This window comes from Trypanosoma brucei, chromosome 7 (assembly GCF_000002445.2).
Source record: "Trypanosoma brucei brucei TREU927 chromosome 7, complete sequence".
Classification (NCBI taxonomy): domain Eukaryota; phylum Euglenozoa; class Kinetoplastea; order Trypanosomatida; family Trypanosomatidae; genus Trypanosoma; species Trypanosoma brucei.
The window spans coordinates 613,863-641,261 of record NC_007280.1 but is presented as its reverse complement, the minus strand read 5'-3'; the positions used below and the strand labels follow the sequence as shown (position 1 = coordinate 641,261).

The window sequence follows — 27,399 nt, the reverse complement described above, 5'->3', positions numbered from 1 at the left end:
ACTGCATGATTTCAGTTCCCCATTTTTCAAATATACAGCTATTTCACGCTTAGCCACCTTGCCCCTTTCGCTGTTGCTTCATTACTTTCCTTTTGTCTCTCACACTCATTTTTCTTCACTTTTAATGCATGTGTGAGGTGGTCCTTTTATGAGCTATCGAAGGTTGCGCTAGCGGGCGGAACCGGGAAAGAAACGCGCACCTTAGTTTTTTTTGGCTTATGCTTCAAAAGGCAGGCCGCCACGGCGGCTATGCGACACAATTCTGGACAAAGCGGCGAACGGCTTACCGCACACGGCACGAAGCACTAACGGCGCATTCTGTGAAATCTATTCAGCGCCGGCTGGTGCTGCCGCTCGAAGCGCATGATTGGTCTCGCGCATTGGAGGTTCTTCGGGCACGTTACGCCCTTCTTGGCCGCACCACTCTGGACTATCAACGAGTTATTCGGGGTATTGCTGCTGATAATGTCTCACCTTTTCGTATTCAAACTGGTGTCAAACTTCTCAATGAACTGCGTGATGAGGTTTACGCGGGTGATGTGAAAGCTGACGGTGTGTGGGTCACACTACTTTGGGCATACGTGCACTTGGGTCGACCGTTGGAGGGTTATGAGTGTTTGTTGCAGGCCAAACGCCGCGTGAAGATGTCGGCACTCACGTGGCACCACATGGGTGAGACGCTTATTCCACTTTTGGCAGAGTTTGGTATGCTTGCTGAGGCGCGGTACGTATTTGAGAACTTTATGCAGGTGGGTGGGAGCCTCCAGGAGAAGGAGCGGATGTCGCATATAATAGCGGAGGCTGCGGCGCGTAGTGGGTCTTGGACGGAGGCCATACAAGCCATCTGCAGAAGTACAGGAGACGTGGCGGTGGAGAAGGTGGAACCCATAGTTACAAAGCCAACAAACCCCACGTTAGCATCTCTGTTTGTTGCCGAAGCTCCGGGCTCTACGCCGGGCGTAGGTCGCGTGAGGACTCCAATTGATAGTGGGAGCCTTCAGAACAAACGGCTTACTACAGAGGCGGTTCGCTCAATGATGTATTCGATGGCACGGGATGGTCAGTGGACGTTGGCCCTGGGTTGTCTACACGAATTATGGGGGCGTCAGATGCCTTGTGCTCAGCAGGACTCTCATACACCCAGATGTGCATCAATTTCGGTTGATGGGGTAGCTCCAGCATCCGTTTCAAGCACCAGTGGAGATGTGGCTCTCCAGCCGCTGATTATGACGAGCAGTGAGATGCAACAGTTGCTAAATGCATTGGGAGACCAAAAGCGGTGGAAGGAGGCAGTAAGGTTGTTCAGAGATTGTTATCTCTCCGGATGCACCCACCCGCTTGTAAGGACCAGCCATCCCCTCAAACCTTTGACGCTAAACTTGCTATTTTCTGCGTTTCCCCGTGAGACAAGGGAGCTGACGCTCACTAATTCCGGGGAGGAACCAGAGCTTTCCCACCTCGATCATATGGATTCCAAACGACAGCAGATAAGTGGAGTTGAAAAGGTGCAGATAACCCTGCAGTTAGATGTGGTGTGCCACCCTGATCAGGTAGTAGTCTTGTTGGACCAGTTACTCCTTGAGCGAGACGATATCGTTATTACAGATTGTATGATGGGAACTGTAGGACCGGCACTGGTGCAACTAGGCCAATGGGACAGGGCGTTGCACCTCTTGCGGCAGGTTCCTGAACTCTTTCCCACAAAAGAGAAGCACCTACGGCAGCATGAACAACTTGAGTCTGCCGAAACGAAGCGCCGCATCCGACAGCACCTTGTGGCTCTTCTGTTCTACCTTTACAGTGCCGTTTCGTTGGAGGCTCGCTATTACACAATTCTTCACTTTCCGCACGTCTTCCCCGCCGAGATGTTCAGCTCCATGCCGCCTCCCAAAGAACTCGCCGCGAGCCTTCGGGAACTGCAACAACAGCGGATTGAAAAGTGTGAGAAGAAGGAGGCGCTGCGGCACTTCGCCTCGCGTCGTCGTTCACGCACCGTGCAGCGCACCGAACAAATGGATGCCGAACTTAGAGAGCGGCTTACTTTGCTGCATTCAAAGCGAGCCAATGCTTTTTGCGTGGAGGACGACCCGGAGAGAGACCCGCGGCCGATACCGAAGGGTCTGCACGATACAGCAAGTGGTTGGAATTTCTACGGCCGCGGCGGTGAGATGGTGTTCATGAATCACAGACGAACGGCGCATCCATTTTCGATGCACCCAAAAGTAATGCGTTCGTTGGCAGATCCATACCGCGGATGGGGCCTAAAGCAGAACAGCTGTTGGGCCCACCGTGAACGAGTTAAGAAGTGGAACGGCAACAGCGCTGTTTGACCGCATGGAATGGGTGTGTGGTGTGGACAAAATGGAGGTATTCTTTTTCTCCAGTGGACTCTTCTCTACCCTAATACCAACACTAACGATTTTTTGATGCGGTGCTCTTTTTGTTCCTTTGCTTTATATTGAGCACAGAAAACAATAATTCTGTTCGAAGTACCGCTCTTCTCCAATTATTTATGTCTCCTTTATTTCATCCTGTTTGTGCAGGTGGGGCTGACGTAACTTCTTCAAGCAAGATAAGTGAAACGTGGAGGGCGAGGGGTGGAGGAAATGGTTACCTCTACTGGTCTTCTCTCACGTGTTGCAGCAGTAGAGAAGGCGGCGGAGATTGCTAAACCACCACCTCCAAAGGTAGTGGAACTAACGGAAGCAGCCAAGCAGCTTCCCCAGCACATTATTGGTGTAACGGACCCTACCAAACTTAACGCTCAGGTCTCATATTTTCAATGCCCTCCTTGGGCCGCGCTCCCTTCAGTCGCATGTCATTTGCAGTGTACACGTGACGGTTTACCTTTACCCGCACTAGGGTTGCATCGTTTTCCGTTTTATTTGTTTGGTCGGAGTAAGGTTTGTGATTATGTTCTTGAGCATCCCTCCATTAGTAGCGTTCATGCCGTCCTTGTGTTTCATGGTGGGCAACGCTGTTTTGTGTTAATGGACTTAGGCTCAACTAACGGTGTAAAATTAAATGGCAATCGCATCGAGAAGAGGCGACCGCTGCCCGCTCCCGTTGGGAGCAGCATTCAGTTCGGGTTTAGCTCTCGGGTCTACAAGGTTCAACTGGGGCCTCCATCATCGTCCAAGAGGTTGCGAGAGGAACAAGAGAGGCAAGAAGCGGAGGAGGGAAAAAGGAAGTGTGTGGAGGAGGATCAGCAGAATGGAACATTGGGAGACACTCGGGTTTCACCTTCAACGTCGGGAGCTGTTTCTAATGAAGAGCGAATAGAGGGTAATGTTGTAGTAGACAGAACGGTGGTTGAATCCGTTGCCGCAGAAACTAAAGAGGTTGTGACATGTGATGGGGTGTTAGAAACCTCTGTTCAGGCAGGGGCGCCTCCACCTACCGAGCGGCATTTCTACCATGTACTCGTAAAACACAAGGATGTACGCCGTCCTTCTTCTCTCGCACCGAGAAACAAGGGAGAGAAGATCACGCGATCAAGGGCTGACGCCATTAATTTAGCACAGGCGATACTTGCTCAGCACAAGGAAAGGAAGACCTGGTCGTTGGACGAATTCGTACAAGTGGTGCGTGACTTTAGCGAATGCGGTTCTGCCAAGCGTGATGGAGATCTGGGCATGGTGGAGAGCGGAACGTACACGGAGGGCTTTGACACCGTTGCGTTTTCCCTTAAAAGTGGTGAAGTAAGCGCGCCAGTGGAAACTGAGCTGGGTGTGCATTTGATATATCGCGTTGAGTGACGTGACACGCACGTTTTCCCCTTTCCTTTCCTTTGTTATTGTTATTATTACCATAGATGGTATGCTTGTTTTTTGTTTTTTTGTGTTGCGCATATATGGTGGTGAAGGCGGATGTGCAATATTAATGATCACGTGGAAACGCTACTGTTGTTGTTATGGCTAGGCGACGACGGCATGGGGGGAATACCGGAGAGGTGTCGAGTGTAGAACAGCTGTGGTGACTGATAAGTTGCTGCCCCTTTAAAAATTAGCTTACGCACGGGGGTTCCTGCGCAAGTGTTTATTTCATCGTATTTGTCAAGAACTGCGTTGCCGGGCCGCAAACTTTCTCCTTCATTTTGAGACGAATAAATAGAGAAACATTAGAACTGCCAGTAGTTTCCAGAGCTGGGGTGTAACCGAAATATAATCTCAAGAACCGTATTAAGGACAGTAAACACTAGTGATTAGGCGAACGGGTGAAGGAAAAGGTTGGGGAAGGGTGGTGGGGATTAGATGGATGTTGGTAGTAAAGTCTTCGTGGACCAGTTGCTGAGCCGTGTCAGCTTTTCGGATATCATTTCATCGCATGCTCACATTGTTATCGAGGCCCACCGTGGGAGCGGTAAGAAAAGCCCTGCTGGAATGCTAATGTTGGTTAGGGACGATAAGCACATGAATTGGGCAAGTGGCCGCAACAAGAATTCGAATAATAACACATATGTGGATATAAGCGCTACCGCTGCTGAGTTGCCGTCACGAGGTCAGCCACCTCGTGAAGGCTCATCGCAGAATGTACCGGCACACACCGAGGACATATTCCTCGTTTGGGTTCCGTACTCTTACATTCCTCGTGAGTGTCCCAAGCTTCTGCCTGCGTTTCCAAGAAATTCTCCGATTTTGGGGGTTACTGTGGTAGGGAAGCCAGGCGATTCTTCTACTGAATTGTCTCACATAACGTGTATAGAGATGAAATGCATTGATAAAATTCGGCGTGTGGCGTCCGTTGGTGGTAAGAGTGTTATCGAAGTGTATCGCCTTGACTCAGCAGAAATTGTGATGCTTTCGTTTTGCCAAGGGGGCCTTACAAGCTTTTTAGCGGAGATGAGGGTCTTATCGCCGATGTCGCAGAGCCATCTTGATACAAATGACTTCATTGTGTACGGTCACCACCCAAAGAATTTGACAACAAAATTTTCAAGTTCTGAGGAGGAGAGAACTACCGTAATGAGCCACTTAAACAAGCTTCGTAGTTATACGCGCTCTTCTTTTCTCAACGAGCTCTGGGGAACTGCTTCGGGTACTGGTACACCCACTGCACTGCAACCTCCAACTCACGAAACTGGGGATACCAGGGATATGCAGATAATGTTGTACGGAAAGAAGGATAGCAATCCGTTGGCAACGGTTGCGACCAAACTCACTAACGTGTTTAATTCACTCCTGGAGCCTTCTCCCAACAGCAGGGACGAGTTTGCCTCCAACGTGGAGGTGGACCCGTCTCTCCTGTTCCCTTGCTCCGACACACCTCCGAAAGGGGATGAAAGAGGCGACTTTTTTCATGGAGAGGGGGGAGTTGCTGCACAGATTTCTCAGGTCGAACTTCAGGTTCCTCGCATTTCCCGGTGCGAGAACCTTCGGCAAATGGGTCCTAGGCTAACTGCAAATGAGTGGAACACCTGTTTCGTGGGCGACGAGCGGCGCGTAGATGTAGAGAGGTTTGAACATGCCAAGATAGTTGCGTACATGGGTGGTATAGATTCCGATATAAGGCTGGAGGTTTGGTGCTTCATGTTGGACGTTTACGGGTGCCATACCAGTTCAACAGAGTCGCAACGTCAGCGCGTTCGGGATGAATATAGGCGCAGGTATGAGGTACTTACAGGACAATGGAAAAGCATTTTCCCCGAGCAGGAGGAGAATTTTACCGTATTTCGTGAAGCGCGCGTAGCAGTAGAAAAGGATGTACTCCGGACTGACCGTTTTCTTCCCGCATATGCTGACGAGTGTGGCGAGAAACTGTGCATGTTGCGCAACGTGCTCTTATCGCGCGTGATGCTGAACCTTGACTTGGGCTATTGTCAGGGCATGAGCGATATCCTTTCACCTATTGCTCTTCTGGCCCAAGACGAAGTGGAGGCGTTTATGATTTTTAGTTGTTTTATTGCAAACCACTGTTGCAACGACATTCTTAAAGATGTCAAAAGGGGAATGGAGCAGCATCTTACCGCGTTGCGAGCACTTGTGGCCTTCTCCGCGCCCCTTCTGTTTAATCATTTGAGGATACAAGGGGCTGATGATATGTTTTTCTGCTTTCGTTGGCTTTTGGTGCTATTCAAAAGAGAATTCCCTGTAGAGGATGCTATGCTCCTGTGGGATGTCATCATTTGTTGCCCCTATACTCCGCGGTTTGAGATATTTGTTGCTGCTGCGCTGCTAAAGGCCTTTACTCCACAGATTCTTGAGATGAATTTGTCGCACGACGAACTGCTGAAGTTCGTTAATAGCGCGTCGTGCCAGTTGGACGTGCGTCATGTTATTGTTCTTTCACAGGACTTCTACTTGGAGGTGGCGAAGCATGTTACCACATTGGGCGGAGGGATGGTGTTTCGCAGAGGCCGACTGCCAACCCTTGAAGAAGTACTACAGATTTTGGAAGGCAACACAACGTGATTTAACTTCCAATGTTCGTCTTGCCACACCCCTTCGCTATAATCACAATCTACCGCATTCACTGACTCTACTCTTTTCTTCCGAGCTTTCGCTGCCGTCCGTCGCGAGCCTCCACCGTGATCGCGCATTTGATAAAGATATAAAACCTGAAAAACAAAGTATTGTGAGTGACCCGACAGTTTCTTACCCTCTGTTGTGTTAGTTACGCACAATGAAATCCGTATGTTGTTACCGGTTTGTCTGCGGGCACGTGCTACTATTATACTCGGCCTTTCTGCGCTCTGAGGTGTGTGGTATTGATTGTGCGTGTGTGTGGTTCTTTCAATGCTTGTTCGATGTAATGCGCCTCTGTATATACTGTTATTGCATGTGGGTAACGGTTAGTTTCAGTCTTGGAAACCGTTCTGCTTGCTGCTTTCAGGGGGCACAGCGTGTAATTTTTCTTGCGCAAACTTAGTTGCAACACTGTATGCGTGTTCGATGGGTGTTTTGAGATTGGAATGTATTTCTTTTTTTTTTTTGTGCAATCTCCCCTTACTTTGATCGATTCTTTCCATCAACATCCTCTACTTCCCTTTTTTTTTCACCCGTTTTGCTCACCTCATTCCTTTCTGTACACACACCAACACTTATGCTCATTCACATGTATCCTTTAGCAACCCAGCCGAGTGCTTTACGGGGAGCGTTAAATATTCGATATGTCCACACACCGTGAGAGTGCTCAAGCATTAGTCCGGCGCCTTAACGCCCCACACGTGTGCCTGCAGCCCACAATCCTTCACAACGCCACGGGAAGTGGCTTAAAGAGGGGTGATGTCCTTGTTGTGGGTGGTATGGCGGGAAGCGGCAAATCTCACTGGGCGAGTCGTGTTGCAGCTTCGCATCTCAGCAAAGGCGGTGCGGTGACCTTTTTATTCGCCCCTGGTGGCGCAGGTTTCAATATGCGGCGGTTCATGGAGCATCTGGAGGCCGTTTCAGGCGGGAGCACGCACCCAGGTACACCGAGTGGTTGGTGTGGAGTTGGAAACGGCAGTGACAACTTCGTGGTGGGAGACGGAATTGACAGAGTTGATGGCGCTGTGTCTTCTTGTGACAGTGAAGTCCGGCGAGGGGTGTTGCTTGAGGCCCTTAATCGACTTACAGTAGTGCACTGCATGGATGTGAATGATCTGGCAGTTTTTTGCATGCACGGCAGGGCAACTGCCGTAACGGAGTTGTGCGAGGCAGTTCCCCTTGTAGTTGTTGAGTGTGGTTATGGCAGAGGCGGCTATCTGCACCACTTTGAGCGTGCGGTGGGTCATCAGGTGCCGTTATGCCATTGGCTGTTTGGATGTCTGCAACGTCGTTGGCGTTGTGCTCTTATTCTCGTTGAAGAATGGGGCACCGCTTCCATTGATTGTGTAGACACCGCGACCTCCACGAGACATAGTCACACGAACACCCACATAGTCAGTGGGATGGATGAACTTAGTTATCTTGTGGAGCGTGAATCTGAAATTCTGCGCGCTGTGCAAGTGGATGCGGCTTCGTGGAATGACGCAAGAAGAGGATCAACCCTCAGTCTCGGAGGGCCCTGTGGAAAGTCACTAGGATCAGTTACTACGCCGTCAACTCCTGCTGTCGGAAGCACCAACACTGAATTGTGCTTTTCACTTAACGTGGGCAACGCCATTTCTTCCCCCTCGCTTCAGACTTCTCTCTCAGCCTGCGGGAACATATCACGGGGACAACCGGGAGGGTCGTTCAATTTCAACGGCACCTCGCGGTTTTATTATCTCTATATTCAAAGTGTTCCGGCAGACAGGTCACCTCCGTCGATGACACGGAGCAATGTGTTGGTTGGGCGCCTCCTCCAATGGCGTAGGGATGAACTTTCCACAACTGATCCCAACATTGTTGGTTCTATAGAAGTTTTGTCTGAACAGCAGCGGCGGCAGAAGCGTGCAAAAGCTCCTCGTCTACGTGGTGATGTGCTTTGTGGTGTTCAGCTATGAACTTGTAAGTTTGTTGGATACTGTTACCTGTGTGTATCTGAGGGTGGCTGCTGTTGCATTGCATGAATCCAAATTCTGTGTGATGCTCTCTCGGAAGTTGGTGCACATTGAGGTGTGTGGATCATGAAGGGAAAATGAAAGCGGAGAATAAAAAGCAAACGACAGCGTGTATTTTACCTTTTGCTCCGCGTGCTCAAACTCTGCCCTTAACATGTATGTGTTTGCTTTGTATTTACTCCTTTTCCCTTCATTTTGAGTCACCAAAACCCCTTTCCGGCAGCACATTCCTTCCGTCTGTACGTTCTACACATGCGTTACTTCGGTTCAGATGCTTGGAAGTTGCCTTTCATGTTGGGACCCCTTTGTCCCCTTTTCGGTTCCCACATTATTAACAGCTGCGCCACCTTTAGTGAACTTCGGGATATTTTGTTCCTTCCCCACTCGTCGTCTTTTTCACACATCGCGCACCTTCGCTGTTCCCCATTTTTTTTTTCCCCCTGCACGCCACGGCGTTAAAATGGACGTAACAATAGGTGGAAAAATTTCAGGTAGGGATTGGGAGGGGGAAATCGTCCACACACATAAAAAAAAAGCTTTCAAATATACTATATACATAGTTGCATTTAATAATCGGACGATAGAACATTCATAAAACTACAAAATAAATTTTGCGTGGAAGTAAAGGAAGGGAAAAACAAAATCCCAGCCCCACAGACGTCTAAATCGGCAGCGACAGAAGCAAAACATTTAAGTATTGGGAGAAAAGGGATAGGTAAGCGAACTATCTCAGGTGCAGAGGCGTAAAAAAAGGGGGGAAAAAAGAGTAACAGCAGTAATTCTCACAGATTTGTTTGTTTGTTTGTGTGTGTGTGCGTGTAAGCGAGAGAGAGAAAGATGAGTGGTGATGACGATGACGTGTTGGATCTGCTTTTGTCATCCGGTGGTGAAAACAGTGAAGTGGGTGAAGAAGGAGACCGGCCTCTAAACTTAAGTATTGAAAATGATGACGAGACGGAGGTGGTTGGGATTGGTGACCGTGGTGCTGCTGCTAGTAGTGAAGCAGTCCAGACACCTACAGATGATGAGTTGCGTTTTATTCAGAACAAAGCGGATGCCAAAGAGTTTGGTCCCGAGGTGTACAAACGGTGGAAAAAACTGCAGCGTCGGTTGCACCGGGCACACGGAGGCGAAGATGATAGAAGAGGTAAACCAAGAAAAAGATCCAAGAGTAGGAGGAGCACGCACAAAACTAAGGAAGGGAAGCGTGGCAGTCGGAAGTCCAAACGCAATAGGGATGACATCGAACATTATTCTGCTGATGTTGAAGTCTATGAGGGATTTGACACTAAAGATGGTGTGCGACATTCCAGGGAGAAGCGCAGGCGGAAAAGTTCTCGTACCGATTATCGTTTAGTGGACGAGGGTATCGCTGACACAAACCAGGCTTCATCCTCGGAGTTGTTGGATTCCTTTCAGCAGGATTACCGAAGCGACGTGCTGGAGAATCGGACTCGCAAGGGCACCAAAAAGGGCACTCAGCTGAGTAGTACAACAACGAATGGTGCGCGGCCAAAAAAGCTGTCCGTGGAGGCGCAGCAGAATTTGTTGAACAAAAGGGCCGCTGCAGTGGTAGACGCGATGCGGAAAGCGCGGGTAGATGATAAGTGTGCTATGGCTGGGAACGAACCACCGTTGCAACGTGTCCGCATCTGTGACCGTGTTGCTGCGTATGCCCATTGTCGTGTGCTTCAGCGGTATCTAATCGAAAACGGTATTTTGCAGGAGCTAAGTACATGGTTATACGACTTTGAACGGCGTGAGCTTGCGCCGTACGAACTCCGTACTGCCGCACTCGATATCTTGCTGAGTTTTCCCATCCAAGGTGAACTGGAGGGCACCGTACTCGCCAATGGTGACGAGATTATTGATGACTTCACCGGTATGACGCGCGATCACCTTTTTAATACAGACCTTGGGGCCGCTGTTAATAAAGTTAGGGAGGACAAAGATGAGATTCACGAAAACCGTGCTAAAGCTGTGCTACTTATGGGGCGCTTGAGCCGCGCCATGGCGGGTGGTGTTAGCCGTGCAGGTCGTCGTGGCTGGACCACCTCATCCGCCAGGTCTCCACACGATGCCGGGGAGGAACTTTCGGGGAATAAAAAAGCACTTTCATGGAAGTGTCAGGGTGATCCTACTGTAGCTCCACCGTTTCATATCGTGCAGACGGCGACGGAGGTGTTTCAGCGGGCTTTGGCACAACCAGATCCATTGGACCCTCTTTCTTACTTACGAACGCCTTCCTGGCGTCCCCCGAAACCAACCGCTACAAATGTAAGTCAACGAAATTAAAGTTTGGAGCTCGCAACGGTTTTATGACTTGACTTTAAGGAAGAAGAGGAGTCACCTCTTGATTGCATTCGCGTCTCTGTTCTATTTCTTTGTTTGAATGCCCCCCCCCCTCCGGTGCAGCTTGTGTCCTGGCAATTTAGCGCTTGTGTTCATTGAAAATATTTACTGCACTTGCTGTTAGCTTCTGTGGCACCTTGTGATCACGATTTAACACTTTTGTGCTTTCTAACACCTTGGCGGAAAGAACGTACTTTTTAAGTGGGAGAGAAAAGACATGCGGTTACAAACCAAGTGTGGAATAAATATATGGACAATATCTTGTTGCTGATATGCATTTGTATTTTCACACAACCCCTCTTATGTATGCGCAATTCGTGAGAAATAAAATGAATAGGTTGGGGAGGTATGGGCATGTGTACAGACAGGTGCGTGGGTGTATGCAAATTGAACCTTGCCCTGATGCATTTTGTAGGGATGGGGGAAGTGTGTGTATGGAGGAGGTGTGGAGAAAGGGGGAAAAAAAAAGAAAGGAACATAGAAGACAAACGGAAAGGGGAGGGGGGAGTTCACCTTAATTGTTTATTTTGCCTCCTGATGTGCAATATGTTCTTTACATTTTGTGCTTCCTCTTTTGTTCTATTTTATTTAAACCAAATGCTCCCTCCCCTTGGGGAAGCACACATTTGTGTGAAAATATATAAATTAAAATATATATATATATATATAAGATCGTATCTATATTGCTTCTTGTTTTTGTGCAAATGTGTCTGGGATGGTTCTATATGTGTGAGTGAGGTGTTTTATTTGGCGCTCGACTTTGTGTTGTTGTTCGTTCAAACTTATATCAAGGGTCAAGGAGGTAATTACACACACGCACACACACAAAAAAAGGAAAAGGATAATTGTCATACGAAATCCGTTACAATAATGAAGATATCATTTATTGGATGTGGCAACATGGGCGAATGCATCTTAGGTGGACTTATTCAAAGCAAACAGTACCCACCCGAGTCTATCCGCGTTTTTAACCGTACAAAAGCTACTGTGGATCGGCTTTGCGAGCGTTATGGTGTGGGAGGAGCCCAAAGCGCTACTGATGCTGCCGCGTACGCCGATGTGATAGTCATCGGCGTCAAACCAAAAGTTGTCTGTGAATTACTTGCAAGTATTCAGTCGAGTGTAACGGCAAATAAAATTATTGTATCGGTCGCTGCTGCAATTTCTATCGCCTCGATGGAAAAGGCACTCGGGTCGGAGGCACGCAAAATTGTGCGCACTATGCCAAACCTTCCCACACGTGTCGGTGCCGGTGTGACATCCATCACTTCCAACGCACACGTGACGGCTTCTGAAAAGGAAACAATATTTCAGCTCTTCCGCACCATTGGTATTGTTGTAGAGGTTTTAGAGTCACAAATTCCTGCCGTGAGCAGCGTCGCAGGTGCGTCACCGGCGTATGTGTTCATGTTTATGGAAGCAATGGCCGATGCGGCAGTTCATGGTGGTTTGCCTCGCGCACAAGCGTATGAATTAGCGGCTCAAGCGGTATTAGGATCTGCGATAATGCTTCAAAAGTGTGACATGTCTCCTGCACAATTGAAAGATATGGTTTGCTCACCTGGAGGAGTAACTATTGAGGCTGTACGGATACTTGAGAAGGGTGGAATGAGGTCTGCTGTCATTGAAGCAATGATTGCGTGTACCGATAAGTCAAAGGAACTTGAGAAGGGATTGAATTAAATGGTTACATGTTGTCTGTTATTTTTGTGTTATTACTATTATAATTATTATTTATTTGTTTGTTTGTTTTGGCGGGTCGAACATTCGTACATGCGCTTGCGTCTGTGAATGACTGTGTGGCTCGAAACAGCGTGGGCTGCGCAAAAGGAAAAAAAAAGATGTGCCAATAATTCTCGTTGTTGCTTCTTCTTTATGCTTTCTAATCTCTCACAAATTCTCTGGGAGTTTGTGTGTAGGAGCATCTTTTCCCCGAGATGTTCCCCTATTGAAATGTACCGAAACGCCTTTTATATGTCACTTTTATTAAAGTCATCCTCTTTTTTTTCCTTCTTCCTCCTTTTTTCCTTCGTTGCCTCGCTTGCTTCTTCTTTTTTTCTTTTTCTTTTTTGGTTTTCTTGTTTGTGTGATTTGTCGCCTCTCCGTAACTGTTTCTTATTGGTGTTGACTGTCATTTATCCCGTTCCATCGACAAAAAAAACACCACCAACATATATATATATATATATATATATATCAATAACGATTAAATACCAAAAGGGAAGTAGTAACAAAAGGGATTCCTCTCCTCTGAAGGGTTTATATATATATATATATATTTGTTTTCGAGGTATAGAGAGGATCACGCAAAAAAAAAACAAAGGGGAACTGAGGCAAATAAGAGGCCTAAGTAGGAAGCAACGGGAGCAAAAAAAAAAAAAATAGCGAAAAGAGAAAAAAAAAGAAGGGGAAATAAAGGGAGGTAAAGGAGGAACTCATTTTCTACCATTTGCATAAAGTCAAGGTGTCACTCCTTTCAAGCGCGTTGTGTACACGTAAAGAAGGTTGACATTTTTGACAGCAAAAAAAAAAAAGGAGGAAACAATAGGAGAGAGAGAGAGAAAACAACAACAGCTCGCTGCGACGAAGACAGCGTTTTCACATTAGGAAGAGAACAAAGGAGGAGGAAAAAAAAACATTAAAATAAGGAAAGAGGAGAGGAACAACATTTGTCACGTTGTTTTCTTTTTTTTTTTACTTTGGAGATGAGTGAGCGGATTTTGCCGTCGACGTTGCGTGGAGTAACTAATGGGCAAAAGGAAGTTACCGCTTCTGTGGGTGAAAGGGTCCCGCTATTACCACGGAGATTTAGCGCACGACCGCAAGGCAATCAAGAGGCTCAAGAAAGAACTGCAGTGAAATGCGAGCAAGTGAGGTATGCAATTCAAGAAGTGATTGGCAGAGGAGCGTTTGGCGAAGTTTCATCTGCTGAGGTTGTGGGAACGAGAGATTTAGTCGCCATTAAAAGGGTTATTCATGACGGAAGGCTGCGACAGAGGGAGTTGACATTAATGCGTGACCACCTCGGCCCAAATACGCAACAGGGAGGCGTGTCTTCATTAGATGTTGGAAATGGGGTGGGTGCTCACGCCACATCAGTAACTGGAAGCAATGGGGAGGAGGCAAATGGTACCACTGCAATTGATGGCTTAGAAAGTTGGAATATGCCAACGATCGTGCCGTACCACCCGTGCGTTGTGAAGCTTCTGGATCATTTCTTCGCTTCTGATCCCAGTGGGGTTCAGTACTTGTTTATGGTGATGGACTACATCCCTTTGGATGTGCGCCGATTACATCATATGTTTTTGAGGCAACGGGAACAACAAATGCCAATTATACTCGTGAAGGTAATAATGTTCCAGCTTGCCAGGGCTCTGGCATTTCTCCATGCACGTGGAATATGCCATCGTGATGTTAAACCCAACAATATACTCGTTGATCAGGAAACTGGCGTCGTGAAGCTATGTGACTTTGGTAGTGCCAAGAAGATGCAGGCTGTTGGAGGAGAGGGACCACGAGAAAAGAACGTTCCCTATATTTTTTCCCGGTATTACCGCGCTCCTGAACTTCTACTTGGTTCGCAATATTACCATTTTCATGTAGACATGTGGGCCTTTGGGTGTGTCCTAGCGGAGCTTCTGTGCGGGAAGGTGTTGTTTAAGGGCAGTAGCAGTACAATGGACCAATTAGTGGAGATAATTAAAGTACTTGGAAAACCATCTGAGCGGGAACTCTTCGCGCTCAATCCACAGAGTGCTGGAAGTGCATTAATACGGACATGGGGAGATTCGCACAACGCCTCACAGTTGTCACCAACTCCATCAGGCCCCCTGCCCTCTTCCAACTCAGCAAACGCAGATTATATGCAGCGACGTTCGGCACCCCGTGTAAAATCTTTACTGTGGGTGGAAGTACTACCACCCAATACTTCGCAGGCCGCCCTGTCACTTATTGAGCAACTTCTGCGCTATACGCCAGAGGAACGACTTACCTCCGCTGAGGTTTTAGAACACGTGTTTTTTGATGAACTCTTTTCGGATGATGCCCGCCTGCCTAACGGGGCGCCGCTTCCCGCAAGTATGTTTCAAGTGACGCGAGAAGAGGCGGAGATTTTACCACCGTGGCTGCTGGAGCGCATGGCGGCGGCGGAGGGAGTTGCAAAAGGACGTGAGTTAAATCAAAGTGCGACGGCGCCGGAGAATGCGATATAATCTGCTGGGCGGATTTGTTTTTTTTTGTTTTTTTTGTTTTATTTTCCCTTTTTGTGGCATGTTTGCGTTTTGGTGTGGGGATGGAATGGGGTGGGTAATGTGCACATGCTGTGTTTGTTCCCCTATATATATATATATATATATATATGTTTATGTGTGTTTATGCTTCTGTGAGGACTGAAAGAGGAAATGGTAATAATAATATTAATAGAAATAATAATGGCTGTGAAGAATATTCTTGGGAGGATGAAAGAAAAGGGGAAAATAAGACACAAAAGTGAGTAATTAACACAATGAGATGGTCGTACATATGTCAGTTTTTTTAGCGTGTTGAGGGTGTTGCGTCCATAAAAAGTGTTTCGTTTCTTTTGGTCGTTTTAACTCTTAGCGCAATGGCGTGTGATAGTTTTGCAGATTCCTTCTTTTTTTTCTTCTATTTTTGTTACGTAAACGAGAGACATTTCTCTTCAGCACGGCGATTCATTTCTGCTAAGTTTATGTGCGTATGTACTTATGGGTGCAAAGCAAGAGAAGATATATGTGGCAGCCCCTTCCGTTTCTTTTTTTTTTCTTATTGTTGTTATTGTTGGGGGTGCAAAGGACTTCGTTTGGAAGGAGGGGGAAAAAAAAAGGCTTGAGCAGATTTTCGTTTTTTTTCTTTTTTAATTTTTTGTGTTTCACCTTCACGTTGAGTATAACGTCACACATATTTACGCATTTGTATTTTTGCGTGTATATATGTATATATTTATATACATATATGTACTTATATATTTATGTTTACGTGCATGCATGCGTGGGCGAGTGCGCGAGTCACTCGACTGCATCGTAATGGAAGAAACAAAAAGTGTAAAAAGCAAAAAGAAAAAGAAAACGAGGGGAGTAAAGGGATTTTATATTGAGGGCGAGGAATCCAATGAGTGTAATTAACATTGAAATAATGTTCCTTTTCATCTTTTTTTTTTTACTTTATGTCTCTCGTTGTACATCTTTTTTTTTGTATTTGGAGAGAGGAGTGTTTTTTTACTTTTACTTTTTTTTTTTGATTTGTTATCACCTTTCCTCGCCCAGTTGGAGCTCCCTCCTTTTTACTTTTACTTCCTTTCTTCCGCAATATATATATATATATATATATATATTTACTTTACCAACATATTTACATGTTCCAAAAAATATATATATATAAATATGTGTTTTTTTTACTGTTGTTATTTTTTACTTTTTCACCTTTTCACCTTGTTAGATTGATGATTATGTCGTTGTTGTTGTTGTTTTATACCTTTTGAACGCTCCTCATGTTTTTCCCCCTTTTTTCCTTTTTTTTATATGTTCGTGTGTTTGTGTTTGATTTCAGTAATCTCTTGTCAAAACCACTTTCAGCAAAACAAAACCAAACGAAAAAAAATAATAAATAATTAAAAAAAAAAAGAATACCATCACTACCACTGTGCAGTTGCCGCTACCGCCATCCCTTTTCCATTAAATTAAAGGGGGGGGGGAGAAAAAAAAAAGAAGAAACTAACAAAAAGTTCATAAAGCAAAAGAAAAAATATATATTTATATATTTATATTAATGGTGTTAAGGCGAACACAAATCATCATTTAAATTTATTTATCACTACTACCGTCATCTTTTTTTTCTTTTTTAAAAATTAATTGTTATTCCCTCAACCCCCTTTTGTTTCTTTTTTTTTTCGTGTGATTAATTTGTGTTCGTGTGTTTTTACACATGTATACATGTCTGCCGGTGGTTTCGCCTTTGGTTTTTCATTCGACTTTTTTAAAAAAAAAAGCAATTGTGTTTTCTGGTTTTCGGTTGATGTTGATGTTGATGTTGTTGTTATTTTTTTTTTCCCCTCCCCCTTTTTGTGCCTATTTAATAAATAAAAAAATAATTTAAGAAATTAAATAAAAAAGAAAAAAAAACCTATCCGCATTCCCGTCATATGTTTATTAATCGTTGTATATGTGTCATGAGTGTCATGTGTTTGTATGTTAATGTCACAAAAGTTGTATGTAAAATATGTAAATTTAGTATCCATTATGCAAAAAAAAGATTTTTGTACAGTAGTTAAATGTTTTGTTTTATTTTTATTTCACGGACAAGGTTATGTTGTTTTTGATGTTATTGCAATAGAGAAAGAAAAATATACATAAATATAAACACACATATAAAAATATTAAAATATAAATATCTAAATAATATATATATATATATATAAGAAGTGAAGGGGGAAAAAAAGGAAATGTTATGATTGTGTATTATAATGTTATTTTTTTTTCCTCTTTTCTTCATTTCATCGTGTCGTTATGATTCGTCTCTCTTTTTTTTTTTTTTGTCTTTGTCTTTTGATGAGTTGACTGCAGAAACGAGGAATGCGAAATTGCATGCTTTTTTTTATTTTTATAGCTTTGTTAGGGGGAGGGAGGAGATGCAGCGTCACACTCCGATAATAATAATAATAATAATATTGATTATGGTTTGTTACTTTTATATTGTTAATAAGATATATAATATGAAAAACAATATATATATATATATATATATATATATTAAACAAATATCACCAACATATACGTACAAATGAATGCAAAGGGGGGGGGGAGAAATACCGAAAGAGGAAAAGAGCTAAAATAATTTTTAAAAAATAAGTAAAGGAATTCAACGGGAGGGAGGGAGAGACAGTTTTGAAGAGGGAAAATGTTAAGAAGATGAAAATGGTGAATGGCGTCCATTCCTCGCATTATATATGAGAAGTTGCGTCTTTCCCTTTTTTTTTAAATTAAAATTTTTTTTTCTCTTTTAGTTTTTTTTTTGTTTTTATTTACCCCCTTCCGTTCGGTCCTCTTTTGATTGTTTGTTTTATCCTTCCCAATTGCTGTTGCTTCTGATTTCGAATATTTTCCTTGATTGTCTTTCTTTTTGTTTCCTGCTATAGTAAACAGTTTTTTTTGTTTTTAATTATTAATTGGCGGTTTCTTGTTTATTTTTATCCCTTAAATGCTGCTGGAGGTGTTGCTTTGATGGGAAAGAGAATGAAGTAAGAGGTGTTTAGCGTGATATATACTCAATGATGTTACATCTACCTTTGTTGTTTTTTCTTTTAATTTTTCAGTTTTCAGTTTTTTAGTTTTTAGTTTTCATCTTTTTTTTTTCTTCTGATTTTTTTTTTTTAAAAAGGGGGTTTTACTTTTATTATTTAGGAATGGGAAGAGGGAAATGAGGAGTGCATATGATTGTAATTATATTATTAACATTACGGAGTGGAATTCAACTCCTTCTAATGTTTATATCGTGCCTTACGTTTATGAATATGAATTGAGAAAATGGTTGTTTGTATTATAAATTTCCCATGTTGCTTCTTTTACCCTTCATCTTCTTTTTTTTTTCTTGTTGTTGTTGTTGTTCATTTAATTTTTTGTTGCTACTATACGCGACATGTGATGTCCATGTCCTTGAGAAAATGAGCGCGTGTTGCATTGCGTGTTTTTTTTTTTCCCCCTTCTTGTTTGTGTGTTTGTGTGCAGGGGGTGGGGAGTTAATGTCGGCAAAAGAAAAAAAAAAGATGAAAGATATGTACCGAACAGGAAATATTTTAGGAATACAAAATGATGGCGAGATTAAAGGAAGGAAAGTACACGTGTGAAGTTTTACCCCTCCTCGACTCACCGGTATTACTGAGCAATTAAAAAAAAAAATGAATTTTGCGGTCCTAAAACGCTATATGATGCGTATTAGTCGGTCTGATTTGTTTGTTTGTTTTTTCCTTTTCCGCCATTTTTGCCTGTAAAATATTTCATATTACTCTTTCAGGTATTTTTTTTTTTTAACTCCTGTTCCTGTTCTTGTTCTTGTTGCTTTTGTTTTGTTTTTATTTTTATTTGTTCCCCGTCCCTCACCGTAATGTTTACCAACTTTATTTTCGCTGAGGATCAGTGAAAATGTTATTTTACCGTATGGTTTCCTTTTTTCTTCACGTGCTGATTATCATATGGTGATGAAAAAAAAAAAGGGCGAAGACAAAAAGTGAGAGTAAAGAGGCGAGGCGAAACAAACTGGACAGAGTAGCTGGTAAACAAGAAAAAACAGAAAAGCAAGGAAGAAAATATCCAGAATTTTCTTTTTTTTTTAAAAAAAAAGAAGAGAGGAAGAGAGAGAGAGAGAGGATGGAAATATATATATATATATAGGTTTCCCCACTATTGCTCACACAAAAAGGCTGCGATGAAAAAGGTTTGTTTGTACGTGTGGAAAAAGGGGGATGATACGTATGTGCGTTGTATTGCAATTTATTTGATGTCTTTTTTCTAAGTAGTTCTTCAATTTGAAAAAAAAAAGATACTTTCCCCCTTATTTCTCCTGTTGCTACTGCAATTTCATCTCAAAACAAACAAAAATAAACAACGAAAAAAAAAAAGACATTATCACGAAGGAAAGCAAAGGAAGTCATTTGTTACGGGCAGTAAAATATAAATATAAACAAGGGAAGAGCATTAAAAGTATAATGAGGCAGTTAGGAAGTGCAGTTTTAGCATGTGGAAACTTCAATACGCCCCTTAAATCACTTCGTAGCATAACGTTACCCACCACATCATCACTGAAGCGACTGTTGCGCAGAAGTCAGTTGGGTGCCAACTGCTCGACTAACCGCATGTGTTTTGCGACTACTACAACCGTAATGATGTTAAACAAGTTTGGATTGAAATCTAGTGGGGATGAAAGTGCCAGTGACGGATATAACGGGATATATCGCATGGAAAGCGGCTCGAACAAAAGTGGGCAGCATGCATTAGAAGGTGTTGAGGAGGATTTGAATTCGCTAAAGAGGCGTGTTCAGCAGCGATACAGCGATGAATTACGGTTCCTTTCCCATGACAGCAACCGCCAACCGATGGTGATTGTCCTTGGGAACCACAGCGCGGGAAAGTCTACGATGATTAATCGTTTATTAGGTATCGAACTGCAGCGATCGGGCGTATCTCCAACGGATGACGGCTTTACGGTTATTCAGAGTGGTGAAGACGATATAACCGAGGATGGACCGACTGCTGTAAGTGATCCACGATATAGTTTTCAAGAGTTGCGCAAATTTGGCATCCACTTTGTCAACAAGTTCAAGGTAAAGACACGCAAATTGCCGGCAACGTCTCTATTACCACCCGGTCTCATGATTGTCGACACGCCGGGCATGATTGACACTCCTATTCATTTGAATGATCGGACATCAGTTGAGGGTCAGCTCAGGGGGTATGATCTGTTCGCCGTGACACGTTGGTTTGCTTCACGTTGTGACTTGATTATTTTGATGTTTGACCCCGCTAACCCCGGTACTACAGGTGAAACATTAGATGTTCTCACCAAATCCCTAGCTGGGGTGGAGCATAAGCTGCTTATCGTTTTAAACAAATCAGATATGTATGACAAGGCAGCGGATTTTGCTCGTGTGTATGGCGTCCTTTGCTGGAACCTAAGCAAAGTTTTACAAATGAAGGACATTCCACACATATACACTACCTATTTTCTTCCCCGTGGTGATGAATTTGACGACACGCGGGACGCAGCAGGTTTTGCTGCCTTCAATAAGAGTTCCTCAACCGAGGAAACGGCTGTTGGAGGGAGGAAAACAGCATCGGGATCACCACAAAAGGAGTCAACGTCGATTATTGCCCGAGATGAGCTTCTTCGACAGAGAAGTGAAGTGGTCAGTGAAATTCTTCAAGCACCACTGCGTCGCTACGACAATCTTATCACGGAGTTGGAGGAAGGGGTGAAACGAGTACTTCTTGCCGGTCGTGTTTGCACTGAAATTGTATCAACATACCGGAAGATGAAGGTTGTCGCCACTTTGGCACCACCTGCGATTTTTTGCGTCTCCGGACTTCTGCTTGCGGTTGGCGGTTTCACGGAAGTTGCAGCCTTACTTGCCTCCGCTACCGCGATCGCCGCCGTGTTTGCCGCTTTGAAGACGCGCAAGTCATTGGTTGACTTTGAAAATGATGTGCTGACGAACATTGACGTCATATTTGACCGTTTGTATGTCAGGCACGAGAAGACAATGGATACTCAACTTCGTTGGAAAGATACTGTGAAACCCGAAATTTTGGAATTTTTGAATTCTTCATCCGTCGCAGGGCGGCAAAGCATTGCTTCACTACCAACACTTAGTAAAAAATCACAGGACAGCATTATATCGATTCTCAAGAACGACATTCCTCAGTTGAGGGTTCGTGTTGCCAACTACAAGGTGAAAAATTTTCTGCGAGCTGGTGAACGGCAACCGCTGGGTAATGAGGTGAGGGTCAAATAAAAATGTTGGAAGCAAATTTACGTGGGGCGCTGGTTCTTTTGCTCTTACCGCGGACTATCATGCTTAGGTTGCCGAGCATGCTGAGGCAATAATTGTTGTTTGCGTTCACCGTCTTTCCATCATACACGGGCAGCTTCAGCAGTTACATTCGGGAACATATCAGTTGTTTCCTTGAATTGCATCTTGGAGTCATCGCTGTTCGCTTTTGTAGGGGGTTGTTAGCACTTCACATTTGGGAAGTGAAAAATAAAACCTACAAACTGGAAGAGTCCAAATTTTATGGAGGTGTAATGTGCTTCTGTTAGGGATACTTGCTGTCATGTGCTTTCCCTCCTGTCTCCAACGCCAATCGGGTCGCGTGCACCTTACCGCTAAAAGGAGGCGTCCCTCTGTTTGTTGTACTGCAGAGGTGTGTGTGGGGGGTTCTTCATAATATTATTATTATTTTTTTTTGGGGGGAGGGCTCGTTTTAACGTCTACATCATACACGCACGGTGTGGTAGCGATTCCTCATGACGCAGAGAAAAAAAAAAATAATAATAAGAATACCCTGAGGGTGCCGAGCCACTTTGCTGCGTCATGTGGAGGGTTTCGGCGTATCAGTTGGTTTAAGGGCGTACGTTAACTTCCCGCAGGCACTTTGTTTCCTTATCCTTCTTGTATACTTTTTTTTGTTTTCCATCGTCCCAACGCGTTGGCGTCGTTCTGTTGACGGTGAACCATTGATCAAGTTGGAGTTTGTGTTGGTGACCCCGCAACCGGCGCGTTCAATGGGTTTCTAAGATACCTCCTTAATGCCGTTCATCGCAAAAAAAAAAGAGAGAAAAAAGAAAACAGCAGACTTGAAGACACGCGCTCCGGCGGCTTGCGAAGTGCTATAATGTCGCTCCCTTACGGGTACGTTTTAACGCTATTTGATTATCGGAAATATAAGGGTATAGATGATGGACTTACGTTGAAAAGTATTGGGGCATTTTGCAGAAAGGGTCCATGAGGTGCCACAGTTGAGTTGTTACCATTGTTTAATAAGTGAGTTTCTGGCCATCTTTTCCTATGCTGAATCACGTGCCATTTATACACATATACTTTCTTATGTGGCATTTCGGTTTCCTTTTTGGTTTTTACACTCTATCTTTTACCTGTGCTTCCCCCTTTGCCTCAACTATATTCTCTCAAGTTTGTTTGTATTTTATCCCACATTTTAACAACTGAATTATCATTATACAGTTTGAAAAATGTACAAGTACGTTCTTCAGGAAAAATCACCCTTTTGCAAGGTGCTGAGGGACGTACTCAACATGTTTGGGGTTCCTGCCGAGAATGTAAACTCTGGAGGTGAGTGTTTCGCTGTTGTAACGGGACCAAAGACACATAGTGGACTTGTGCCACTTGTTTCCGCGTTGCGGAAGACGGCAGTGGATGCTAAATTAAAGGAATTTGTTGGTGCAGCCCCGGATGTGGCTCCATTGGTGAATCAGTGGTTGCTCTGGGCGTCGCTGCTCGTCTCGAATGAACCTACACAAACTTTCAAGGACTCCGGCTGCACGAGTTTCATGGGACACTTGTTGCTGCAAGTGGAGAAATGCATTGACCTCAGTGATGGGAAAAAGGGTTTCTTAACTGGAGGAACATTTCCCACAATCGCGGACCTGCTCTTATACGTGGCCGTACACAATCATCCCTTGTGGACACCTGAGGCATACCCGTGCGTGAAAGCTTGGGCACTCCACACTCGAAGCAACGAGAGAGTTGCTCCGCTCATTCCAAATTTGGAGGGTGATGCATTTTCTCAATTTAATCCAGTTGCAACCGGTGGTAAAGCTGGTGCCACTGGCGGAGGAAAGGCTAAGGGTGACAAACCTGTATTCGCCAAACCCTCTGATGAGGAAATACTGCGCCGAAAGCAGGAGAAGGAGAAGGCGAAGTTGGCCAAAGCTGCAAATGCCGCTGCCTCCGCTGCTTCTGCTACTACTGCAAAAGATGGTATATCTTCGCCAGAGAAAAAGAAGGAAGTAGTGCCATTGAATCCCAATCAGTTGGATTTGCGTGTGGGCCGCTTTCTCAACGTTAGAAGGCACCCCAATTCCGATCGGCTTTTCGTTGAGGACATGGACATTGGTACAGAAACACGCACTGTGGTTAGTGGTCTCGTAGACTACTACAAGGCTGAAGAGGTGGAGGGAACGCTGTGCATTACTGTATGCAACCTGAAACCCAGATCCCTTAGGGACATCAATTCACACGGTATGATCCTTTGTGCTTCCAATGAAACTAGCCTGCGGATCGTACAGCCACCTGAGGGTGCAAAACCTGGGGACCGTATTCTTTTTGGCGAGGCTTACAACAAAGAAGCGCTACTTGAAACAAAGCAACTTTCAGGCAATGCTGCAACGGGTCTTCTCGGTCCTCTTCGCGTGGATGATCAGAGCATCGTGCGTTGGGGTGATATTCCCGCGCAGCACCCCCTCGGTGTCCTAACTGTTCCGGGAATAACAAATGCTATTGTAAAGTGATTGAAGTTTTCGCAGGAGGGGGTTGGACGACTGAAATGCAACGGGAAAAAGGAAGTATCATGCACACGCGATTGTAGCAACGGTGAGGTGAGGGAGTGTGTGTGTGTAGTATGGCACCCCTCTTCTGGCACGATCGCATACTCTGAATTTTTTTCACTCTTCCTTCAGGAAGTTACGGACGAGTCGCATCATTAGGAAGCCACAAGGGAGGGAGGTGTGTGTGTGTGTGAAAGTTTTAGTATTGGGAGCACTTTATGGTGATTGAATCCGATGCGTGTTCTGCGTTAGTTCTATTAATAATTTATCATTATAACTTCTTTCTTTTAAGGAACGGAAGGCATTAATCTCCTAGCCATCCCTTTCAGGGGTTGGTGTTGCAAGTGAAGCGCGTGAACTGTCACTGCTTTTGATCTCTTCGAATACTTGGTAGATAGATAGCTCTTTTTTGTTTCATTCTCCTTTTTTTTAAAAATCTTGGTGAACGTTTATGTTTATTGCGCGGCGCGTCGTTTTATCTTTGAATACGGTATAACCTAGGGCCCTTCATCTACCAGTGTCTGCGTAGAGCACCATCAGTTTAGCCTTTTATTCTTTTTCTGCGGATTGTGTTGGGCAAAGAGTGAGTGAGGTGAGAGCGAAGAATTGCGGACAGCGCACTTCATACTCTGATCTTTCCCTTTACCCTAGCGACAAAATGTATCGGCCTCGTGGCGGCGCTAAGCAGGATCGGAAGGAATCCGCTGCTTCAAGGAAGGCTGACCACTCTGGCTCTCAGACATCCGATGCTACATCACCGGATGTTTCATTTGTTAATTCCATTGTTGGTCTAAAAACCCGTCTATTGACACCATTTATGAAATATGACAAAACACTGAAACAAGTGGTGATTAACCCTGAGCACGACCGAGTTTTTCGCTCCGAGGTGTCGCGCGTACAAGGTGTGGTGCTTCGTGAGCTCCGCCGAATACTGGAGTTTGACTCGAGGTTAACTCCGAAAGAAGCCCTCTATCTGGTGCAAAAGAGCGTTATGCTCGCCTTCGCTTCCTGTGCGGTCGGAAGCGACGGCGAGGTACTCGTACCTTGTGGCTCGGATGAAGAAGCTGAGGTGTTTATGCCACGTCTAGAAAAGATTTTTGCCGAACGGAGTGCATGTGCTAAGGCTGTGGTTTCACTTACCGCTGTACTCTGCACAGGTGTGGTGCGGGATAACTATGGAGTCGTGTGCCAGCGGCTGGAGGCGCGCCTCGCTGCAGAAGAAGCCTCACCAGCGAATTCCCGACGGACAGATGTGGAACTTCAGGCTCTTGCGGCTACCAAAAAGAACACACAGGACTTTCTTCAGTTCCGTGCTGCGCTGGTAACAGCATTCGATTCCATAAGTGCACCGTTGACCTCTAACGGCAGCAACTCGATACCTCGTGAAACTGCTGCGGCGGATGGGACTACGGCGAATTTGGTGGTCCAGTCATTCTACAGTCTTTTGGGATGGATGTTGATGGTACAACCGGATCGACTGAACCTGGAAACCACCCGTATCACGCCTTCCCTTCCATTCCCCCCGCAAGATATAAGCGATCCTCCTGTTACTGTAACTTACTACGACCCCTCTTCCGGAAAGATCACAATTGAGCGGTCTGCCTCGTCGTTTAAATGGGGTTTATTGATCAATATGGCGAGCAAACTGATTGGAGTGGAAAATACACTGCGGACTGCCACATCAACCGGTGGTGAACTCTTCCATGCCCTCCAACTAAGCGAGGGTGGATTACCGATTTATAATATAAATGGGGTAACTATTCGTGAACCTGGGGAACAAGAGGCCGATGGTGATGTAAGTGAGGAAGTCCGAGTGTCGCGTCTGGAGAAGTTACAAAACATACTAAAGAGTAAGGTAACAAAAGTCTCGTTGCTTGTTGCAGGTGTTTCGGGCATGCATGATCCTCAGGAGGTTTCGTTTAACATTATACCGCAAGGGGGGGAAGGTGCTTCTGGGCAGGAAGCGTGCCTTATTCTAAAGCGGCCATCTGTTTCCGTAGATTGGAAGCTCAAATTGGTTGCGAATGGTGAAAACCAGTTGATACTAGATAGTGTTTCCCCGAATATTTCGCTTTCAAATGCGGCGAGTGAGTTCATTAACACCCACCTCGGTAATCTGCACGTTGCCCAAGTCAATGGATGCGAGCCGAAAAACAATTCTTTCCTTGATGACGTTATGCGCAGCTCCCTTTTCCTTATTTTGAGATTGCAAACCGTTGCCACTGTAAATTCTGATTCCAAGGACGGATCAGTTGCGGTGGGGGTGGGGAACTCACGGCGGCAACCGAAGGCCATGGAAATCGAGAAGTTGGAGGGTGCTGAACTCGCAGAGAGAGGGGGGTCAAAGAGCAACGTTATGCGTTCGGCTGCGGATGACGAAATCAAGAATGCTGGAAACCTGGATTCACAACACCGGCATGGTACCGACTCGGATAGGCCGCTGCCAGAAGGACAGGGAACACGGGAGCAGGGAGATGAGGAGACACAACATGAAGGTAGCGAGAAAACGGAACCCAAAAAGCGGGGCCGCCGCCGGAAGACGCTCCATTCATCAGAAACCGATGACAGAACCGCAGAAACTTCGGGGGAGGTGAGATCCTCGACGGTAGCGACGAAGGAGACCAAAAAGGTTGGGACAACGGAAGGTGAGGAAAAGGGTGAGGCAACCAAGAAAAGGAAAGCTGAGAAAAAGGCCTCTGAAAAGAAGAAGAAGGACAAGGAGGATGCCCGGAAGAAAGCGGGAAAGAAACTGTCAAAGGCTGCGAAGAAGAGTGGAAAGGAGAAAAAGGGTGGAAAGACAAAGAAGGGAAAAGACAAGGAAGAGGGCGAGGAGAAACGTACAAGGGGGAGGAAAAGCAATAAGGCGAAGGATAGTGAATCTAAGGATGGAGAGGCTAAAGAGGAGACTCCCGAAGGTGGAAAGAAAGCAGACAGTGGTGCTGGTACATCGTTGAAGGAGGCAGCGGAGGCTCAAGGTGTGGTAGACAAGCCACTTGTAGACGTAAAACCGCGCTCCGATGCGGCTGTGGTAGTATCCAGGAAGAGCGAAAGCAAAAAAGAATCTTCTTCGTCAACCTCTCCCGGCGGTGGTGATGCAGCTGCGGTGCGCATAGCAGTGGCCCCAAAGGGCAGTGTCGCCATGACTCCTGAGGTCATGGCTGAACTGAAGGAAGCTCCTCCACTGACGTTTGAGAACGCTGTTACCCTCGATCACTTCGACGGTATGAACATGGAGTTGCGCCGCCCTGACCTAAAAACGTCCTGGGATATCAGCATGACACATGGAGGAGATAAGCTTGTGTTGACTCGTCTTCCTCCTGTCTCAGCGGCACTAAAGACTCATCCGTTTATGAAAACATTGGTTCCAGATGATGCCGGACAGATTTCATGGCAGGTGGATGGAGTGAATGGTATCGATCTACATAATGCGACGAAGTCGATCAGGTTGCAGGCGATGGATAGCATCAAAAAATCGAGCAAGGTTTCGCTTATTCTTCGGCAGCTTATAAAGTAATGTT

At 45.2% G+C, this 27,399-nt stretch overlaps 11 protein-coding genes across 11 annotated transcripts, besides 26 other annotated features; all 11 read left to right on the top strand.

Moving 5' to 3' along the window:
- Nucleotides 1-27,399: part of a sequence feature (sequence corresponds to BAC RPCI93-22O10) that runs on past both edges of the window.
- On the top strand, nt 219-2,330 carry Tb927.7.2490 (hypothetical protein, conserved; the record flags this gene model as incomplete). The annotated part of the gene is made up of 1 exon (XM_840779.1): nt 219-2,330. One exon carries the CDS (start codon nt 219-221, stop codon nt 2,328-2,330), a length of 2,112 nt encoding a protein of 703 aa, XP_845872.1.
- Nucleotides 2,607-3,758, top strand: Tb927.7.2480 (hypothetical protein, conserved; the record flags this gene model as incomplete). The annotated part of the gene is made up of 1 exon (XM_840778.1): nt 2,607-3,758. The coding sequence occupies one exon, from the start codon at nt 2,607-2,609 to the stop codon at nt 3,756-3,758; it is 1,152 nt and encodes a 383-aa protein (XP_845871.1).
- Nucleotides 4,254-6,410, top strand: Tb927.7.2470 (GTPase activating protein, putative; the record flags this gene model as incomplete). The annotated part of the gene is made up of 1 exon (XM_840777.1): nt 4,254-6,410. One exon carries the CDS (start codon nt 4,254-4,256, stop codon nt 6,408-6,410), a length of 2,157 nt encoding a protein of 718 aa, XP_845870.1.
- Nucleotides 7,109-8,404, top strand: Tb927.7.2460 (hypothetical protein, conserved; the record flags this gene model as incomplete). The annotated part of the gene is made up of 1 exon (XM_840776.1): nt 7,109-8,404. The coding sequence occupies one exon, from the start codon at nt 7,109-7,111 to the stop codon at nt 8,402-8,404; it is 1,296 nt and encodes a 431-aa protein (XP_845869.1).
- Tb927.7.2450 (hypothetical protein, conserved) lies at nt 9,299-10,756 on the top strand (the record flags this gene model as incomplete). The annotated part of the gene is made up of 1 exon (XM_840775.1): nt 9,299-10,756. The coding sequence occupies one exon, from the start codon at nt 9,299-9,301 to the stop codon at nt 10,754-10,756; it is 1,458 nt and encodes a 485-aa protein (XP_845868.1).
- Tb927.7.2440 (pyrroline-5-carboxylate reductase, putative) lies at nt 11,162-12,496 on the top strand (the record flags this gene model as incomplete). The annotated part of the gene is made up of 1 exon (XM_840774.1): nt 11,162-12,496. One exon carries the CDS (start codon nt 11,162-11,164, stop codon nt 12,494-12,496), a length of 1,335 nt encoding a protein of 444 aa, XP_845867.1.
- Nucleotides 11,447-11,483: a sequence feature (AT_rich).
- Nucleotides 12,533-12,553: a sequence feature (AT_rich).
- Tb927.7.2430 (hypothetical protein) lies at nt 12,605-13,198 on the top strand (the record flags this gene model as incomplete). The annotated part of the gene is made up of 1 exon (XM_840773.1): nt 12,605-13,198. The coding sequence occupies one exon, from the start codon at nt 12,605-12,607 to the stop codon at nt 13,196-13,198; it is 594 nt and encodes a 197-aa protein (XP_845866.1).
- Nucleotides 12,812-12,897: a sequence feature (A-rich).
- Nucleotides 12,985-13,010: a microsatellite.
- Nucleotides 13,072-13,094: a sequence feature (AT_rich).
- Nucleotides 13,182-13,230: a sequence feature (T-rich).
- Tb927.7.2420 (glycogen synthase kinase-3 alpha, putative) lies at nt 13,519-15,024 on the top strand (the record flags this gene model as incomplete). The annotated part of the gene is made up of 1 exon (XM_840772.1): nt 13,519-15,024. One exon carries the CDS (start codon nt 13,519-13,521, stop codon nt 15,022-15,024), a length of 1,506 nt encoding a protein of 501 aa, XP_845865.1.
- Nucleotides 15,038-15,069: a microsatellite.
- Nucleotides 15,148-15,172: a microsatellite.
- Nucleotides 15,218-15,245: a sequence feature (AT_rich).
- Nucleotides 15,729-15,814: a microsatellite.
- Nucleotides 16,138-16,163: a microsatellite.
- Nucleotides 16,192-16,214: a sequence feature (AT_rich).
- Nucleotides 16,422-16,452: a sequence feature (AT_rich).
- Nucleotides 16,569-16,599: a sequence feature (AT_rich).
- Nucleotides 16,898-16,950: a sequence feature (AT_rich).
- Nucleotides 17,172-17,245: a microsatellite.
- Nucleotides 17,295-17,375: a sequence feature (A-rich).
- Nucleotides 17,475-17,495: a microsatellite.
- Nucleotides 17,551-17,578: a microsatellite.
- Nucleotides 17,655-17,676: a sequence feature (AT_rich).
- Nucleotides 17,796-17,953: a sequence feature (A-rich).
- Nucleotides 18,113-18,199: a sequence feature (A-rich).
- Nucleotides 18,860-18,908: a sequence feature (A-rich).
- Nucleotides 19,530-21,332, top strand: Tb927.7.2410 (hypothetical protein, conserved; the record flags this gene model as incomplete). The annotated part of the gene is made up of 1 exon (XM_840771.1): nt 19,530-21,332. The coding sequence occupies one exon, from the start codon at nt 19,530-19,532 to the stop codon at nt 21,330-21,332; it is 1,803 nt and encodes a 600-aa protein (XP_845864.1).
- Nucleotides 21,762-21,785: a sequence feature (AT_rich).
- On the top strand, nt 22,568-23,845 carry Tb927.7.2400 (tyrosyl-tRNA synthetase, putative; the record flags this gene model as incomplete). The annotated part of the gene is made up of 1 exon (XM_840770.1): nt 22,568-23,845. One exon carries the CDS (start codon nt 22,568-22,570, stop codon nt 23,843-23,845), a length of 1,278 nt encoding a protein of 425 aa, XP_845863.1.
- Nucleotides 24,540-27,395, top strand: Tb927.7.2390 (hypothetical protein, conserved; the record flags this gene model as incomplete). Its single annotated transcript, XM_840769.1, has 1 exon — nt 24,540-27,395. One exon carries the CDS (start codon nt 24,540-24,542, stop codon nt 27,393-27,395), a length of 2,856 nt encoding a protein of 951 aa, XP_845862.1.
- Nucleotides 26,584-26,752: a sequence feature (CT-rich).